An 18,137-nucleotide genomic window follows, 5' to 3' on the forward strand; every position below is an offset into this window, starting at 1 on the left:
TAATCACAGTAAGATATAAGACGCCAAGGCGCCTTCATAACGTACATCAAAACTTTTGTTTTGAGGTTGAGAAAATCTCCGATAGATGTAAAATCATCCACCATTGTTTATTAGCTGCTAGCTCCATGCCAACAAGCGTTTGATCGTGTACGTCATATCCCGTAGTTTAAACGGCCCGCGCTGGCTCCATCCGGGACAGTCCAAGATCAGTACAGTAGTGTGTAACTTTGCACAGCATACATTATTCACAGTTATTTCACCTATCCATTACCTATAGTTTTACATAGAAGTGTAATTACGTTGAAACAAATTGTTTGCCAGTGATGGATGGAATAAAGGTTTATTATTATTTTTTATTATTTTTTAAATAACAGTGTTGGTTCATCTGACAGAACATACATGTTCCATGAGCGCCCACTAGGTGGCAGGCTGGCGCCAGGGTGCACAAAGCGTCCCAAAATGGTGATGAACTGCACGAAGAAGACTGTGTACCCAGACACCGCTGTCTGTCCTAGCTAGTAACTGTACAAGACATTCTCCAAATATAACGTCTATATTTTCTATATAGTTATTTTTTTTCGTATTTTCTTTTTGTTCTAATATTGGTGACTAGTGAAGAAGGAGCGAAGTAAGTTGCTTAGCTAGCTAGCACTATTGGTTTGCTTGCATTGTTGTGTCTAACTAGCTAACGTTAGCTAGGTAGCTAACCCTAATCCAAATTATCCTTTCTCTATTGTTATTTCATTGCTGGCTCCGTCCTGATCGTTGCTGTTCACTTATATTTGACCATGACACTTTATAATACAATGGGTTGCAATCGAATGATTTAGTCACTAACGACAGCTGATTTGTCTCCCAGTTGCAACTGTTAGGACCGTCTCCTCCTTGCCTTCATCATGTCGGGTGGTGGTCCCGCAGTGCGCGTCAGTATCGAGTCCTCTTGCGAGAAACAGGTGCAGGAGGTGTCTCTGGACGGGATGGAGACGTACGTCCCTCCCCTGTCCATGTCCCAGAACCTGGCCAAGCTGGCCCAGAGGATCGACTTCGGCCAGGGTTCTGACTCGGACGGGGAGGGGACAGAAGGAGATCTCAGGGAGCAGGAGTGGGGCAAGCAGGAGCCGGAGGAGGATGAAGGTGGGTTAATGGCTCAGAATCTGGACAGCTATTGTTTTTGACTTTTTGTCTGAAATCCACTCAGCTAGACATCATCACATCCAAAAGCACAGCGGTCCGTTGGAACTCAACTGACAGATGAAGCATCATCATGCAGAGAATAACCCCCCCGTCCCACAGCTACAGTGAAGTTCCAGCCGTCTCTGTGGCCGTGGGACTCGGTGCGTAACAACCTGCGCAGCGCCCTGACAGAGATGTGCGTGTTGTACGACGTCCTCAGTGTGGTCAAGGAGAAGAAGTATATGGCCCTGGACCCCGTGTCCCAGGACCCTGCAGCTGGCAAGGTACACGCGTTCCCTGACCGCCTCCTCAACCTTATTTACACCATCAGGGACTCATTACTTAAAGAGGTCAAGTTCAGGTTTTATTTAGCACTCATATGGCAGTTTTCTGGGTGGGGAACTGAAATGCATGGGCATTTACAATATATACAATAAGCACACATACTCTATACACTTGTACAAAAATGTAGCAAACGTTAAACGGTGGTGTGTTGGAACACTGCTGATTGGGTAACACAGAGGAAACGTGTCGTTCAACGTGGAAAGCATAGCAAAACAAACGTTTTGTCGGGGCTGAACACACCCGTGATCATTGCGTCTCCGTGCCCTCTGCCTTGTTTGTGGAATGTGACTGCAGCCGCGGTGCCTGCCTATTCTCCCAAAACCATTCATAGTAGCCTGAGCGGGCCATTGAAAAGCCTTATTTACTGACCGGGAGGTGTTGCAGACAGCAGTGGGACAGCAGACCAGTGCTTATGTCAAGCCCTGAACACACACTGCACACTGAGCATGATCATTTAGATGTTTTCATTTAAAATGATTGTTAAGGAGGGGATGGCTGCCGTTGTGTATGCTCTTGGGTTAGGCAGCTGCACTCAGTCTTTCCCTCAGCTAAAATAATGTTTTAAAGCCAGTTCTCTATGAACCGTCATCAGAGGAAGGCCAGTAGAGAGAAGACAAAACAGTCCCTTAAGATTACTGAGGAGTGCCTGTCACACACCTCCCTCTTTCTCACTCCCTGCCTTTCTCTCCTGACCTCCCCCTCTCCTCCTCTCCACCCTTCCCTCTCTACTCCTTTCCTTCTCTCCCCTTCTCCTTCTCTCGCCCTCTCCCCCTCTCCTCTCGCCTTCTCTCCCTCTCCTCCTCTCCCTTCCCCTCTTCTCCTCCCCTCTCCCACTCTCACCCTCTCCTCTCCCCCTCTCCGCCCCTCCCCTCCTCTCGCCTTCTCCTCCTCTCCTCCTCCACACAGACGCCCCAGGTGTTCCAGCTCATCAGTAAGAAGAAGTCTCTGGCCACAGCGGCCCAGCTGCTGCTGAAGGGGGCTGAGAAGCTCAGCAAGTCTGTGGCGGAGAACCAGGAGAACCGGAGACAGAGGGACTTCAACTCTGAGCTGCTCCGCCTGCGCTCGCAGTGGAAACTCCGCAAAGTGGGAGACAAGATCCTGGGGGACCTCAGCTACAGGAGCGCAGGTGAGGGGACAGGAACTTCATGGAATATGTGTGACCGCTGAGTTGAGAACCACCCGGCTCTTCAAATCAAATCAAATCAAACTTAATTTGTATAGTGCAATTCATACACAGAGGCAACACAATGTGCTTTACAGAGAGCAATGGGAGGGTGGGCATAGGTCCCACCCCTACATATTCCAGAGGGAAGCAAAAAAACAGTTTCACCCGGGGGCCAGAAAAGTGAGCTGTAAAAATTCTTCCCTGACCTCTCTCAACGAGACGATCGAGCAAGCTCCTGGAAAATGTTTGTCTATTGGCTAAGAACATATACAGGGCAGTAAACATGGGCTAGATACTTCATAAGAGAGACATGACTAACAGGAGAGCGCGCAAATAGTTACAGAGAAGTGGCCTACATAGTAGGTCATTATGTGTTAGCTATCCCTGTAGTCTCTAATATGATATTTGAGTGAATCATATAACAAAGCACAGTAAGCACTTAGCAGAACAGGCTCATAGAGAATGCCTTCTCCCCCTCTTATAGCGGTCAGGTTGGTTCCACTTATTATTAATGCCTTACCTTATTTTTCCCTCATGTTTTTTTTCAGGGTCCTTATTTCCTCACCAGGGCACATTTGAGGTGATCAAGAACACAGACATCGACCTGGACAAGAAACTCCCAGAGGACTACTGCCCACTGAACGTCCAGATCCCCAGTGACCTGGAGGGCTCCACTTACATCAAGGTGAGTGTAGGGCTCTCATAATCAAGAGTTTGGTTAGATAAATAAGATCATTATTATTTGGATGATGTCCATCACCACATCTGTTTCATGTTTTCTTTCAATCAGTTGTTCCTGTCTTAGTATAGGAAGACCCTGATAGGAAGACCCTGTGATGATGCACTTGACTTGATGATGATGATGTTGGTATTTGACGTCATGATATCCTGTCTTTCAGGTGTCCATCCAGAAACAGGCCCCTGACATCGGTGACCTGGGCACAGTGAACCTCTTCAGGAGGCAACCGAAAACCAAAGCAGGTGCACGCACAGATGGGCTCACACACCGCAGCCCGTTACCCGAACCAAGAGATGCAATTCAGCATTTGTTCCGTCATCTTACCAAGGAATGCAGAGCGCCTGAATAACCCCAGACGCCCGTGTGCTCTCAGGTACCCAGCCCTGGCACGTGAAGCTGGAGGCGGCCCAGAACGTGCTCCTGTGTAAGGAGATCTTCGCCCAGCTGTCCAGAGAGGCCGTCCAGATCAAGTCCCAGATCCCCCACATAGTAGTCAAGAACCAGATCATCTCACAACCCTTCCCAGGTGAAGGGGGCGGGTCTCTCTGTTTAAAACATTTTTATAGGAAAAAAAAACAACATATCATCACTCACTCAGTGTTTCTGAGCCCACTTCATCCACAACCAATCTGTCCACCCTGGACGTTTTTTTATTTATTTCAATGTTCAGCATATTCTTTAAGAAAGTTGCGTCCCCTCCCTCTGTGATGCAGGCCTGCAGCTGTCGATCTCTCTGTGCCACTCCACGGGAGAGAAGAAGAACCAGAGGACATCCCCAGAGAGACCCAAACCTGACGACCACCTCTACGTCCTTGAGCACAACCTGCACCAGCTCATGAGAGAGGTGACCTCAGAGAAATACAACAGCAACACTGGGTTAACTCTGTGGGTGTTACAGCTGTTGAAATGGAACTCGTTAGGACATAGCGTTTTGAGGGACCTTTTTTATTTGCATTTCAACACACCACAACCTTTTACAGGCTCAGGTATACTGAACTAAACACTGACCCAACTAAACACTGACCCAACTAAACACTGACCCAACTAAACACTGACCCAACTAAACACCCCACGTGTACTTAACACGTTTCTGCGTAACGCGGTCTGCTTTTTGCTCCACCAGTTCCACAAGCAGCAGTTGAGCTCGGTGGTGATGCCCCACCCCGCCAGCGCCCCCTTTGGCCACAAGCGGCTGCGCCTGGCGGGACCCATGGCCTACGACAAGGCGGAGATCTCGTCCCTCCAGCAGAGCGAGGGCCTGCTGGAGAAGATCATCAAGCAGGCCAAGCACATCTTCCTCCGCAGCAGGTACGGCGCCGGGGCCGACCCAAACCCGCCGCAACGGTGGCCCGTCCAGCCCGCGCGCTGGCCTGTGTGCAGTCAGGCCATTCGCTTATGTCAGCGCTCCGCTTTTGAGATACGAGCTTCGTTTATGGTTTATCGATTGATGCATATTATATAATGAATGAATAAGGAATATTTTGGAATATGTCCGAACGCCATCACCACCATGACGCCAGCAGCCACCTATGTTCACAAGAAAAGGGGTGGAGTTGTAAGGGACAGCAATTGAACAGTAATGTTAATACTTTCCCGTGTGTGTGTGTGTGTGTTTGTGTGTGTGTGTGTGTGTGTGTGTGTGTGTGTGTGTGTGTCTGTCTGTGTGTGTGTGTGTGTTTCAGGACGGCTAGGACCATAGACAGCCTGGCCAGCCGTATCGAGGACCCCCAGATCCAGGCCCACTGGTCCAACATCAACGACGTGTACGAGTCCAGCGTCAAGGTGCTCATCACCTCCCAGGGCTACGAGCAGATCTGCAAGTGAGTGGACTTATTCAACATGGAACACAAGTGGGCCGGCTTACTGCACAGGTGTGGGTTTAGGCTGGGTCTCTGTTGTTGATATCTCTCGGTTCTTGTAAAGCCCTCTGTGACACTGCATTAAAACGGGGTATACAAATGTGATTTGATTTGAATAAGCCTGGTGCAGAACTAAGAAGCATGTTCAATTTAGAATCTCCGGCGACATGTATTTTAGTATTGTTGTCTAGGCTTAATCTGTGCCCAGGAAGGCGGTGCAGAGTTGTAGTGGAAGTGTGAGGGTAAGTGTAGAAGCCTGACGCTGTTCTGGGTGCGGTCAGGTCCATCCAGCTGCAGCTCAACATCGGTGTGGAGCAGATCAGGGTGGTGCACCGGGACGGACGTGTCATCACCCTCTCACACCAGGAGCAGGAGCTGCAGGACTTCCTCTTATCACAGGTCACTCTCTCTCTCTCTCTCTCTCTCTCTCTCTCTCTGTCTCCCCTCTCTTCCTTTCTCTCTCTCTGTCTCTCTCTCTCTCCCCTCTCTTCCTTTCTCTCTTTCTCTCTCTCTCTCTCTGTCTGTCTGTGTGTGTCTCTTTCTCTGTGTGTGTGTGTGTGTGTGTGTGTGTGTGTGTGTGTGTGTGTGTGTGTGTGTGTGTGTGTGTGTGTGTGTGTGTGTGTGTGTGTCTCTCTCTCTCTTTCTCTCCTTAGCATCCTTGGGTTGTCTCCGACACACTGATTCAACCTATCCCTGAACTAGAAAGCAGATTCATTTGAGATTTTTAAAAAGGCTTTTAGTCCATAACTGTTTTATTTCTTGGCAGAAATCGCCATGATGTTTACAAGCACAGTACAAACTGAGATGAGAGTGTTGAGAGTGAAAGGATTGTTGGGTCGTCCACACAGCGACCTGCCTTATCTTGCCCACAGCCATCTTATTCATCTTCCAAGTTCAAAGAACTGTATTGATGAGGCCTGCGGTCAGACCATGTTCTGTCCAGAGCTGGTGTGTGTGACGGCGCCCCCCGGTGTCTGTCCTGTGTTAGATGGTGTGTGTGACGGCGCCCCCCGGTGTCTGTCCTGTGTTAGATGGTGTGTGTGACGGTGCCCCCCGGTGTCTGTCCTGTGTTAGATGGTGTGTGTGACGGCGCCCCCCGGTGTCTGTCCTGTGTTAGATGGTGTGTGTGACGGTGCCCCCCGGTGTCTGTCCTGTGTTAGATGGTGTGTGTGACGGCGCCCCCCGGTGTCTGTCCTGTGTTAGATGGTGTGTGTGACGGCGCCCCCCGGTGTCTGTCCTGTGTTAGATGGTGTGTGTGACGGCGCCCCCCGGTGTCTGTCCTGTGTTAGATGGTGTGTGTGACGGTGCCCCCCGGTGTCTGTCCTGTGTTAGATGGTGTGTGTGACGGCGCCCCCCGGTGTCTGTCCTGTGTTAGATGGTGTGTGTGACGGCGCCCCCCGGTGTCTGTCCTGTGTTAGATGGTGTGTGTGACGGCGCCCCCCGGTGTCTGTCCTGTGTTAGATGGTGTGTGTGACGGCGCCCCCCGGTGTCTGTCCTGTGTTAGATGGTGTGTGTGACGGCGCCCCCCGGTGTCTGTCCTGTGTTAGATGTCTCAGCACCAGGTCCATGCGGTGCAGCAGCTGGCCAAGGTGATGGGCTGGCACGTCCTGAGCTTCAGCAACCACGTGGGCCTGGGCTCCGTAGAGAGCATCGGCAACGCCTCTGCCATCACCGTCGCCTCCTCCAACGGGGAATACGCCATCTCAGGTATGCAGGTCCAAATGTCTTTGAGAGGTATTTCAGATGTCAAGGTGCTTGCCAAATATCTTGAGAGAGGGAGGTAGACTGTGCCAAAGATGTGTCTAAGCGGATGAGATGTAGCCTACAGCTGCTTTCAAAACGGCAGTGATGGTAGTGGTGCGAGCGTATCGAGCGTATCGCCATCCTGAAGGATTTAGTACTTTTGCCGCCGTGATTTTGACGTCATACTGTGGGTGCGGGTTCTACTCTTAAAGGGGCACTGTCAAGCTTGTTTCAGTTGATATTATTTGAATAAAATGCTTAAATTCTGCATATACTGTGGTCAAATATAAAAGGGCAAACAAGTCACCCTTTGAAGTCCAGTGACATTGCCCTTTGAAGTTTTGCTGCAGTATTTCCCATATATAAGAAAGGGCTACACTGACAGTGATTTTGAAAAAGGCATACAACATTTAATCCAAATAATATCAACTGAAACAAGAGTGACTGTGCCCCTTTAAGTTGAGTACTTTTGTGGACCCCAACGTTTCCCCTGTCTCCCCTTCACTCACTGCTGACTATTCATTGAGAATACCTGCATAACTCAAGGATGTTTATTAACCCTCTCTTTCCTCACCCGCCCAGTGCGTAACGGGCCAGAGAGCGGCTGTAAGGTTCTGGTCCAGTTCCCCCGGAGCCAGAGCAAGGAGCTGCCCAAGAGCGACGTGATCCAGGACAGCAAGTGGAACCACCTGCGCGGGCCCCACAGGGAGGTGCACTGGAGCAAGATGGAGGGACGCAACTTCGTCTACAAGATGGAGCTCCTCATGGCGGCCCTCACCCCCTGTCCTTAGATAGAACCTCTCTCTCTGTACCCGCTGTCTGTCTCTCTCTCTCTCTCTCTCTCTCTGTACCCGCTGTCTGTCTCTCTCTCTCTCTCTCTCTCTCTCTCTCTCTCTCTCTCTCTCTCTGTACCCGCTGTCTGTCTCTCTCTCTCTCTCTCTCTCTCTCTGTACCCGCTGTCTGTGTGTCTCTCCCTCTCCCTCTCCCTCTCCCTCTCCCTCTCCCTCTCTCTCTCTCTCTCTCTCCCTTCTCCCTCTCTGAGCATGGGGACATGAATGCCTTACTGGAGTTGGACAGGTTGTCATGGATGGTGGGGGGGGGGTATTTTTTTGATGGACACACACATCACTTTTTTTTCTTTTTTCTTTTTTACATCATGTTATGGTGAAAAAAGACAGGCATAAACATCTCTGAAATAAATATGGAATTATCTCCCAGTGTCATTCTGTACATGTAAACTCACGCAGTAACATGGGCAGTGCAATAACACGGGTGGTGCACTGAATACAGTATATACAGTGAAAGAAAATATGAGGTTTAGTCTTTATATCCAAACGTTTTCTCCTGGTTGACAAGCCTTAATCTTCTCCCAGAATCAGTAACTTGTTGTAGAAAAAAATGTAGGCTATAAAAAGGGTGTCTTTGGCGCGAGCTCCATTGATGCATCATATGTTCATATCAGAGAGGTTGTAGCTCCGTTTCATCATTTTCTGTCAAATAGGGAGGAAAAAAATAAAAAATATCAATACAAGAGCTTGGACATTATCTACACAGAGTGTAAAGTAAGCTAGTAAAGTAAAGTAAGCTATAGACAAGCACCAATTCAATCAACTCACTGAAGAGAACTGTTAAACATTGAACTTTACACCCTGCAACTAATCTAGCAACATTGCATTGAATGATTTACCCACAAAAAAATTTACCCTCCCTCTAGAGGTGATGAAGTACAGTACACCAGTCACCCCAGAGGGAGGGCCACATGTTTTGTGTGTAAATCACTCAATGCAATGTTGCTAGATTACTTGTAGAAGTAAAGTTCAATGTCTGATTGGGAGGTTATGTGTATGTAATATGATACGATATGTACATAAGTGGCCTTGTACATGCTGTTGTTTTTATTTTCTGTTTATCTGTTGTGATGTTTTTATGTTATGTGTTTTATCTGTTTTGGAACTATGTGTGCTGCTTTCCTGGCCAGGGCTCACCTGAAAAAGACATGCAAATCTCAGTGTGATTTTACTCTGGTTAAATAAAGGCTAAATATAAAAAATAAAATAGATTCAAAATAAAATAAAATAAAAACATCATAGGATGACCAATGGTACAGAATACGTATGATTGTTTTATCCAGAGTTGTGTATAAATATTCTATCTGGATCATTACAGTTGTGTTGAACTGAGGGGGCATCCTTCCTCCTTCCTATCCTTGGTGTGCTTTCTGATTTAACGGGATTGTATAGGTGAACACGTGGTATTTTACACAGCTGTTGCCAGTCAAGTCATGTCAGATCAGTGGTTTCTCAAAGAAAACCAGGAAGGGGGGATGTCTTTAGCGAGTGTTCAGAGCGGTCTCATGTCTTTAGCGAGTGTTCAGAGCGGTCTCATGTCTTTAGCGAGTGTTCAGAGCGGTCTCATGTCTTTAGCGAGCGTTCAGAGCGGTCTCATGTCTTTAGCGAGCGTTCAGAGCGGTCTCATGTCTTTAGTGAGTGTTCAGAGCGGTCTCATGTCTTTAGCGAGTGTTCAGAGCGGTCTCATGTCTTTAGCGAGTGTTCAGAGCGGTCTCATGTCTTTAGCGAGTGTTCAGAGCGGTCTCATGTCTTTAGCGAGTGTTCAGAGCGGTCTCATGTCTTTAGCAAGTGTTCAGAGCGGTCTCATGTCTTTAGCGAATGTTCAGAGCGGTCTCATGTCTTTTACCTGGCGTCTGTCGCTTGTGCCACCAGGCCTTCACGCAGCGGTAAGCTTTGTCAATGAGCCACATGGAGACCATGAGCAGGCCAGCCAGCACCCCCAGCACGGCCACAAACACTGACAGGTACTGCAGGTCCTCGTATAGGACTTCTGCAACAGCCAGAAACACAACAGACCAATTCTTCAACTGACAGGTCACCGTTATACTGAGGCTGTGAAGAACAAGCTCTGTAGCCTGAGCCTTTTACTCTCAACACTAGTGAGCTTTCTTTAGCGCCAGTCCTACACAAACACACCTTGTGCTCTAGGATCAGGAACCCTTTGACCCTCCTTGTAAATACTGCGTATCTCCACTACATACACGAGACAAGATACGCCTGAGGATGATGAACCCCCTCAACACCACCCACACTCACACAGGCCTTCGCCAACTCACCGTTCACTTTTAAGACAAACACGGTGTCCTTGCTGCTCCCCGATGCGTCCGTCACAGTCATGACGTAGTAGCCGGCGTCCTGCAGACGTAGGTCCGACAGTCCCATTGACCCGTTGGTGTAGGTGTGCACTCTGTCCCTGTAGTCCACGGTGATGTTGGCCAGCCCCCACGGCTGCCAGACCCCGACGCCCCGGCTCACCGCCCCCGACATGAAGGTCCACTGTATGCTGGGGACGCCCTGGCAGGTGATGTTGACAGAGAAAAGCACATCCTCTCGCACCGACCTCGTCAGAGTCCTCTGAGGAGAATGTATGGAGATGGCCCCGGCTTCCCAGGGACAGGACAGAGAGAGGTCAATAATGCTGATTCATCATTTTGGTATAGTACTTGATTCATCTTTTTATAAACAGTTGACAATTGATAATATTTGCGTGTTGCGTGACCGTTTTAAAACTCAGATTTTGGAGCTGCTGTCAACGATATGTACATGTTTTTAAGTGGCCTTGTACATATGCATGGAGATGACATTAGGCTGTTCTGAGCTGGTGTTTTTATTTTCAGTTTATCTGTTGTGATGTTTTTATGTTATGTGTTTTATCTGTTTTGGAACTATGTGTGCTGCTTTCCTGGCCAGGGCTCACCTGAAAAACAGATGCAAATCTCAGTGTGATTTTACTCTGGTTAAATAAAGGCTAGTGTTACTGCCCACACATACTTCTAATGCTTTTATGGCATAGCTCATCTAAACTGTTGAATTCAGACTGAAGGGCTACTGCACACATTGTATTTTAGTTGAACCATGGACAAACAATCATACCAGTGAATGGAAACTAAAATGGCTGCCAGAGAGTATTTCATGAGACTATCCCGCAATGTTCACACCTGAATGACTTGTAGCGTTGTAACCTGCCCCACTGTTCAGGCGTGTAGCGGTGTACAGTATAATCTGCCTAGAATGGAAATGTACTGGTCCAAACCACCCAAACCCTGTTTAAATAAAAACACAAACATGTTTAGGACTTCTATCGGTGCCTTTTTAGTCTTAGTATTGCAAGAGGCTTCATTTAAATCCTGGAAACTAACGTGGGAGGATAGTGCCAGAGTTTCTATTGAAAGGGCTGTGGCCTACATGAGTACAGCCTCAAGCAAATATAGGCATGCCCATACGCTGTGCTTAAACATACACACAGAGCTCCCTCACAAATCCCTTTTTAATGGCAAGAACCTATTGAAGAGATATGGCAGAGTAAATACATACCTAGATGACACACATAAAAGGTGAAAAAGAGAAACAGAGCGACTTCCTGTGCGTCCCACAGCCTCAGAGGCCACATTGGAATCCCAGACCCATGTATTTATTTCACCACGGAAACTCCACTGGGTCAAAACACATTCTGGAGACTTCTCGTTTTATTCCCCTCTTCTCTGTGTAAAAATATCCTCGCTTTTTCTCGTTTCCTGATGTTTTCTTCCCCTTTTCTTGCTAGTTAGAGGCTCTGCCCATTTCTCCAGCCGGAGTTGTGTGTTTGTTCTGTGTGTCTTCCCTCACTCTGAGGCTGTTCTGTCACACATACCTGCACAAGGGCTGCACCAGCCAACTCACCTATCAGACAGGTTGAGCAGGAGATACTGTGTAAACAGTCACACAATGACTCTCTCCCACCCACTCACTCACTCACTCACTCACTCATTCACTCTCAATCTCTCTCTCTCTCTCTCTCTCTCTCTCTCTCTCTCTCTCTCTCTCACACACACACACACACACACACTGAGTAAAGGGGTCAGGTTATAGCAAACATACAGTCATACACTGACATACCAATGCTTCCTCTCTCCCAGTTAATATACAACACACACAAACAAACACACACACACACACGCACACACAAATACCCATACACACGGGGGGGGGGGGGGGGGGGTCAAGTTGAATAGCAGGTATTGAAGCGTGGACAACATGCCTCGCCAGTCAGACAGGAATATCTTTTGAAAGATATACTGTATATGGAGCACCGTACCTCCCTGTTTACAGCCATATGAATAGTAGCAAACACATTCACAGTCTGTTGAACGTCCTGGTTTGCCTAGTGTGTACACCAGCACAATTGTTCCTGTTGAGGCCACGAGTGGCGTTCTGGAAGTTGCAGTGGTTTATGTATCATTATATGCACACAGCAAGCTATAGTTTGGTGCCACTGGATTCAGACTAGAAAAAAACGTTGAACCTGTTTCATTTACCAGCGTTTAAGCGCCCCAAAATACAAGCAGAACTGTATGCCTGTGTGTCCTGTAGAGGGCGCTGTTAGCCTCAGGACATTAGGTCAGTTTCATTGGTCCCAGGTTGCACGCAGGAGATGCATGACACCCATACACGTGTTTAGCGGTCCTTGAGGAAGAAGGAGATCTGTGTTTTATACCTCCAAATTCTGGAGAACTCCTCAAGCCTTACACAGTAGCCTCTGCAGAAGGGCCAGAGTGTCACATGCCAAAAACAATTTCCTCTTTAATGAAATACATTTTAACCTTTGAAATGCATTTCACACGTTTTAGCCAATACACACACAAAAAAAAATCTAAATCTGAATCTAATCAAGTATAATTAGTCTAATCAACTACAATTATCTTGTATTTAGATTATTTATCTGAATAGTTGGCTTTCTAGATTTAGAAACTAAGCACTGGAGGCTACGGTTCTGTAACTTGTTTTAAGATAGGCTACATCAACTGCAGTCACCTCATTTGGATATAATAATTTGTAATAGAATTCTATTAACATTTTACAGGTAAAGCAAGCACAATTTGCTCAACAAAAACAAGTTGTTGACTCAAATAAAGACACTCCAGTCCAGTGCATGAAAAGATCCAGAATGCAGAAATATTATGATTCGAGATTATCTGGAGAATACGGACCACTTCTGATGCATATTCAGAATTTTGTTGATACAGTATGTGCCATATCTGGTCAAACACATTAAAGATTATTTTATTCGTCACATGTAATGTACAGTACGTCTATGTTGCTGCCGACTCCAAGATATGCTAATGAACTCCAGTAATCAATTTACAAATTACAAATTACACAAGTATGCCTACAATTTCTATACAGTATAAAGATAAAGGTAAGATAAGATAGATATTGGAATGGATTGATTATGTAACTGCTATAAGCTATTGATATGAAGAAATAAATAGCCCGGGGAGGGCATGGTGTGTTATGTACAGTACATGCTTTAGGCTAGTAAATAACCCCAGGTGGTGAGATATATTGACATTTGCATTTATGGTTAGGCTATGTACACTAGATATTCTGATCAACTAGGTAGTGGTAGCCTACTCTAGTGGTAGCCTATAGATAGAATCATTCAGGTGCGGAAAGCTTTTCCTGAGTCTCTCATGTTCGCAATGTGTGTGCATATCTTTTCCCTGACCGAAGCAGAGAGAACCTTCCGGTGCCTGGGGTCTTTCAGGATCCTGTTGGCCTCTTCTGGTATCTTCTGGTGTAGCTGGGGAGTGGCACGTTCAGCCGACCGAATATGAATATGGACTCATATCGTGAGGGCATACAGGATACTACATCTTATTTCTGTCATGTGCTCCAAATATTACCTTGTCATATCTGGAAATATCGGAGCAGAGAATAATAAGGAATTCTTCTTCTTCTTCTTCTTCTTCTTCTTCTTATTATTACTATTACTATTAGGCGATTATTATTATTATTATTATTATTATTAGTAGTAGTAGTAATAGTAGGCCTAGTATTAGTATTGCTATTATTATTATTAATATTGTTATTATTAATAGTATTATTAATAGTATTATTAGTAGTATCAATATGGCCATCTTGGAATTTAGAACGCACACTTTTTTAGCTTGAAAGATAAAATATGTGGCTTCAGTTGCTGCCAATAACGTTTCTAATGGGAAAATTAATCAAAGTGCTCACAAAGCCCCGTGATAGCGTCCTCCTTGTATGTTGGAGACTTACACCCAGATGTGACCGAAGCCATGCTCTACAATTATCTTAGCCACACAGGCAGGATCCATCTCACTGCATGCCCAAACGGTAACTCTTTATTCTTCTTACTGTAGCTCTTTTTCCATTGTGATGCTTGCATTTGCGACACCAACAATCTGAAGGCATCTGCAGCGGCCAGTGTGTGAACTCCACAAGGACGAGCAGCTCAAAGCCCCTGAGAACGACTGGGCTGAAGAGGGGTAATGTACAGTGCATGTACAGTAGGTGGCGTTCAGAAGTGTAAATCATTAAAACCAATCAAGACCGCAGAACTGCAGACTCCCAACTTCAAGAGCAGATCTCGTCTGGATCTATTTTCTTGTTGCGGGAAATCCCCTATTGGTTTGACCTCCATTTTTTTCTCAAATTTAGATATGTTGTAATTTAAGAAATAAATAAGACAGGCATCATCCTAAACTGAATTGTCTTTCCCCTGATGTGGCATTAGCATGCTTAACCATCTGACGATTATAAGATGGGAGATGGGGGGTGTATCTAGTTTTGATTTGAATGTTAACCTTAAATCTGTGGGGAAATAAATGTGTTGAGAAATATTGTCCAGAGCCTTCTTCTTCTTCTTCTTCGTTTGGGTTTCAATGTTGTGTCCTCTATCCCCCAGATGGGGGAGATATATATCCGGCACACCTCCAGGAACCATGTCACCGTTTCGTCATCCACAACCGTCAGGCCATGCATTCCGTTGGGTGTCCGATATATCGGACAGTCCTGGATGACATGGTCTGCAGTTTGTTCCTCTGCGCCACACTCGCACGCCGCACAGAATACCAATACCACCCATGCCGGTCTGGGTAAGTCCATTCCGGGAGGGGAAAGACTGGCGGCCAGGATGAAATCACAGAGTCTGGAGGTGTTTGCCTCCCATGCCAGGTGTAGTCCACCCATTCTGCCTCACTGATGTAGAGATCTCTGCATTGCTGCAGGAGATCACGTGCGGCAGGCACAAAAGGGTGTCTTGACTTGAGACGCCAGGGAGGATCCGCTGTTGCAGTGAGTGTATCGTGGAGCAGGTGGTTAGGATCCACAGCCTGGCAAGCGAGACGTGCTGTGGTTCCTGTGCAGTGCAAGCCAGCGGGCTGGATGGGGAGGTTGTCCACAGGAGTGGGACGCAGGCATCCTGTCATGATGCGCAAGGCTTCGTTGGTAGGCGGGTCGATGAGGCGGGTGTGAGCGCTGCGACACCAAGCTGGTGCGCAGTATTCACTGGTCGAGTAGACCAGGGCTAGGGCTGCCGTACACGGTGTTTTTGCGCCGATGGCCAAGCCTGATGGGACCAGTCGCCTCATCAACACCACACAAGCTGTTAACTTCTTGTGCAGTGACTCAAGGTGTCGGCAGAATGTGAGCGACCTGTCCAATGTCACGCCGAGATAGGTTGGTTCAGTGCTGCATGGCAGGAGTGTTCCATTGATGTGCACGTGGAGCTCACATTTGTCTTCCTTGCTGTTAAGGTGGAAGGCCACCGACACTGTCTTAGCCTCGCTGAGCTTAGGGCTGTAACAATTATGAATTTTGCTTAACGATTAATTGTCAGAAAAATAATTGCGATTATTAAAATAATTGTCAGAGTTGTTGACTGGGGGGGGGGGGGGGGAAGGGTGGCTCGCATCACACCACTAGGGCCCCTTGCCAATCTGGCACCCTAGGCGGCCGCCTACTTCGCCCATGCCACGGGCCGGCCCTGGCACTGATGCTCATGTCCGCATGATTTGAGTGAGAGTGTGTGTGTTTGAGAGAGAGAAAGACAGACAATGAGGGAGTGTGAGTGAGTGAGGGTGGGTGGGTTCCGGGTTCTGACTAATTTTTACCAGATAATGTAGGCCTAATAACACAAGTACTCAGCCTATGAAGTAAACCTGTGGTTTAAAACCACACCTCTTTAATATCATGAATGTTAACATTTACATAGAACATATATCCTCCTCAATAAAAAAAAGCATTGAAAAACTAAGATGAAATTAAATTTGGAGTATACAAATGGCACATGAAGTGGACAATGCATCAGTGCTTCTTTACTTCTTTAATACAGTGTCTCTTGTCATTAGTTGCTATGAATGTATAGGACAAGTGCCAACAAGTTGAAGAATTCCATTGAACTAGGGTTGCTACCATATTAACTCTGCAACAGATTTTTATTTTATAAAAAAAAAAATCATAACCACGGTTACAAAAAACAATCGCGGTCAGAAAAAATAATTGCGGTTTGACAATTATGTAATAATCGTTACAGCCCTAGCTGAGCTTCAATCTCCATTTCCGGAGGTATGCCGCTAGTGTCTGCATGTCCTGGCTCAGTGTCTCCTCCACGGCCTGCCAGTCTCCAGCTGAGTACACCAGTGCAAGGTCGTCTGCATAGGCATACTTCCTGGAGACTGTGATCGGAAGGTCGTAGGTGAAGATGTTATAAAGGAGGGGAGCCAGGACAGATCCCTGGGGGACGCAACCTGCTTCACTGTCCGCTACCGGTGGTGAGGGTGAAGCTGCGGTTTTGGACAAGCTCCATAATCATGCTGACCATGTGCCTGTCCGGCAGCAGAGGGAGCAGCTTGCAGGTGAGGCCGCGGTGCCATACAGTGTCATAGGAAGCCGTCAGGTCTATAAAGATGGCTCCGGCCTTCTTTTTAGCCGAAAAGCTTTTTGGCAGGGCTGGGCTGCATGCTGTGTATCAGAGAGATCAAACAGTCCCCCAGCATGTGTTCATGGTGCTGCAGTGGAGTGGCAGGCAGCATGGAGGCTGTCAAAGGCTCCTGGCCCCTCACATAGACAGCAGGCTGGTGGAAGACAGAGGGACGTTCAGTACAGTTAGATATGCACAGGCAAGGCTAGTCCTGGCACAATGTGGAGAACAACAACGCATCTGTTTGTCTCAGCCACGGCCCTGGCGGCCTCCCCCGGGGTCGTGTAACTAACGAAGCCAAAGCCCTTACTCTGGGCGCCCTGCATCATGACTTTTGCACTGATAATCTCACCAAAGGGGCTGAACTCCTGGCAGAAATGTGCATCATCAGTCTCGTCTTCCAGATGCTCTACATGGTACTGTATACAGATTGACGCCCTTGCGTGGGTCATGCCATGCTGCTTCTGCTGGAACTTACTCTTGAGCTCGGCCTGGTGCTCCAACCTCGTCTGGGCACGGCTGACGTAGATCAGCTTGCCGTTGATCTCCGTTCCGTTCATGTCCTCGACAGCCTGTTCGTGTGTCCCCTTGCCTCTCGAAGTTCACAAAGCCGAAGCCAAGAGACGTGCCCCGGTCCTCGGTCATCACGCGGATGCTCTTGATGTTGCCTTATTTGCAGGATATTTCTCAGCTTCTCCTCATCCATATTCTGTCTGAACTTTCGGTCATTCAACAGCATCCCATCCGATCTCTCAATAGCCCTGTTGGCCTTCTGGCCTCCTGCTCCTCAAATTGCACATAGCCATCATCCTTTGAGCCAATCTCATCACAGACAATCTTGTTTGACAGGATGTTGCCAAAGGCGGAGAAGGTGTCATGTAGTGCTAGATTGTCAATGGATCTGTCCAAGATCTTAATGAATATGTTACCCACGCCACTATTTCTAAGGGAGGGGTCGCGCTGAGACCACATGTGGATTGGCCGACCCTTGACAGCTGACTGATGAAAGTTCACATAGCCATACCTAAGGGAGCGCATGGTGATCCTGTCTCTGCAGACATGGACATAGTTGGAATTGGGAGACTAGGATGGAGGACATTCCTGTAGAATGCCCAAGTTGTGAGTCCTGAATTAAATGGTCATTGCCAGATCATCTGAAAGATTGAGGCCTTGGTTTCCATTTTTGTTGAAAGTCAGTTTCTCTTCCTTGTCTTCACGCATTACTGCACTTGAGAATGAAGAAAGGAATTGACACAGGGAAGTAGGTTGGGTTTTAAAGGAGTAGTAAAGGGGAAATCATGTTTAGCCCTGTTTTAAGGTTACTTATGATCATGTACAA

The 18,137-nt window shown here is 47.3% G+C and overlaps 2 protein-coding genes across 2 annotated transcripts; one reads left to right on the forward strand and one right to left on the reverse strand.

Annotated features, from left to right (window-relative positions):
- The first annotated feature begins 491 nt into the window (after window positions 1–491).
- Window positions 492–8,091, forward strand: med17 (mediator complex subunit 17). The gene is made up of 13 exons (XM_084440249.1): window positions 492–628; window positions 860–1,134; window positions 1,294–1,457; window positions 2,425–2,644; window positions 3,232–3,368; window positions 3,583–3,664; window positions 3,796–3,948; window positions 4,136–4,266; window positions 4,546–4,730; window positions 5,105–5,242; window positions 5,563–5,680; window positions 6,829–6,988; window positions 7,607–8,091. Exons 2-13 carry the CDS (start codon window positions 897–899, stop codon window positions 7,813–7,815), a joined length of 1,935 nt encoding a protein of 644 aa, XP_084296375.1. The 5' UTR covers window positions 492–628; window positions 860–896; the 3' UTR covers window positions 7,816–8,091.
- Window positions 8,092–9,683: 1,592 nt separating this feature from the next.
- vstm5 (V-set and transmembrane domain containing 5) lies at window positions 9,684–11,482 on the reverse strand (the record flags this gene model as incomplete). The annotated part of the gene is made up of 3 exons (XM_084461790.1): window positions 9,684–9,862; window positions 10,149–10,475; window positions 11,407–11,482. The coding sequence occupies 3 exons, from the start codon at window positions 11,480–11,482 to the stop codon at window positions 9,684–9,686; spliced, it is 582 nt and encodes a 193-aa protein (XP_084317916.1).
- Window positions 11,483–18,137: the final 6,655 nt, after the last annotated feature.

This window comes from Borostomias antarcticus (genome assembly GCF_949987555.1).
Source record: "Borostomias antarcticus genome assembly, chromosome: 1".
Classification (NCBI taxonomy): Eukaryota; Metazoa; Chordata; class Actinopteri; order Stomiiformes; family Stomiidae; genus Borostomias; species Borostomias antarcticus.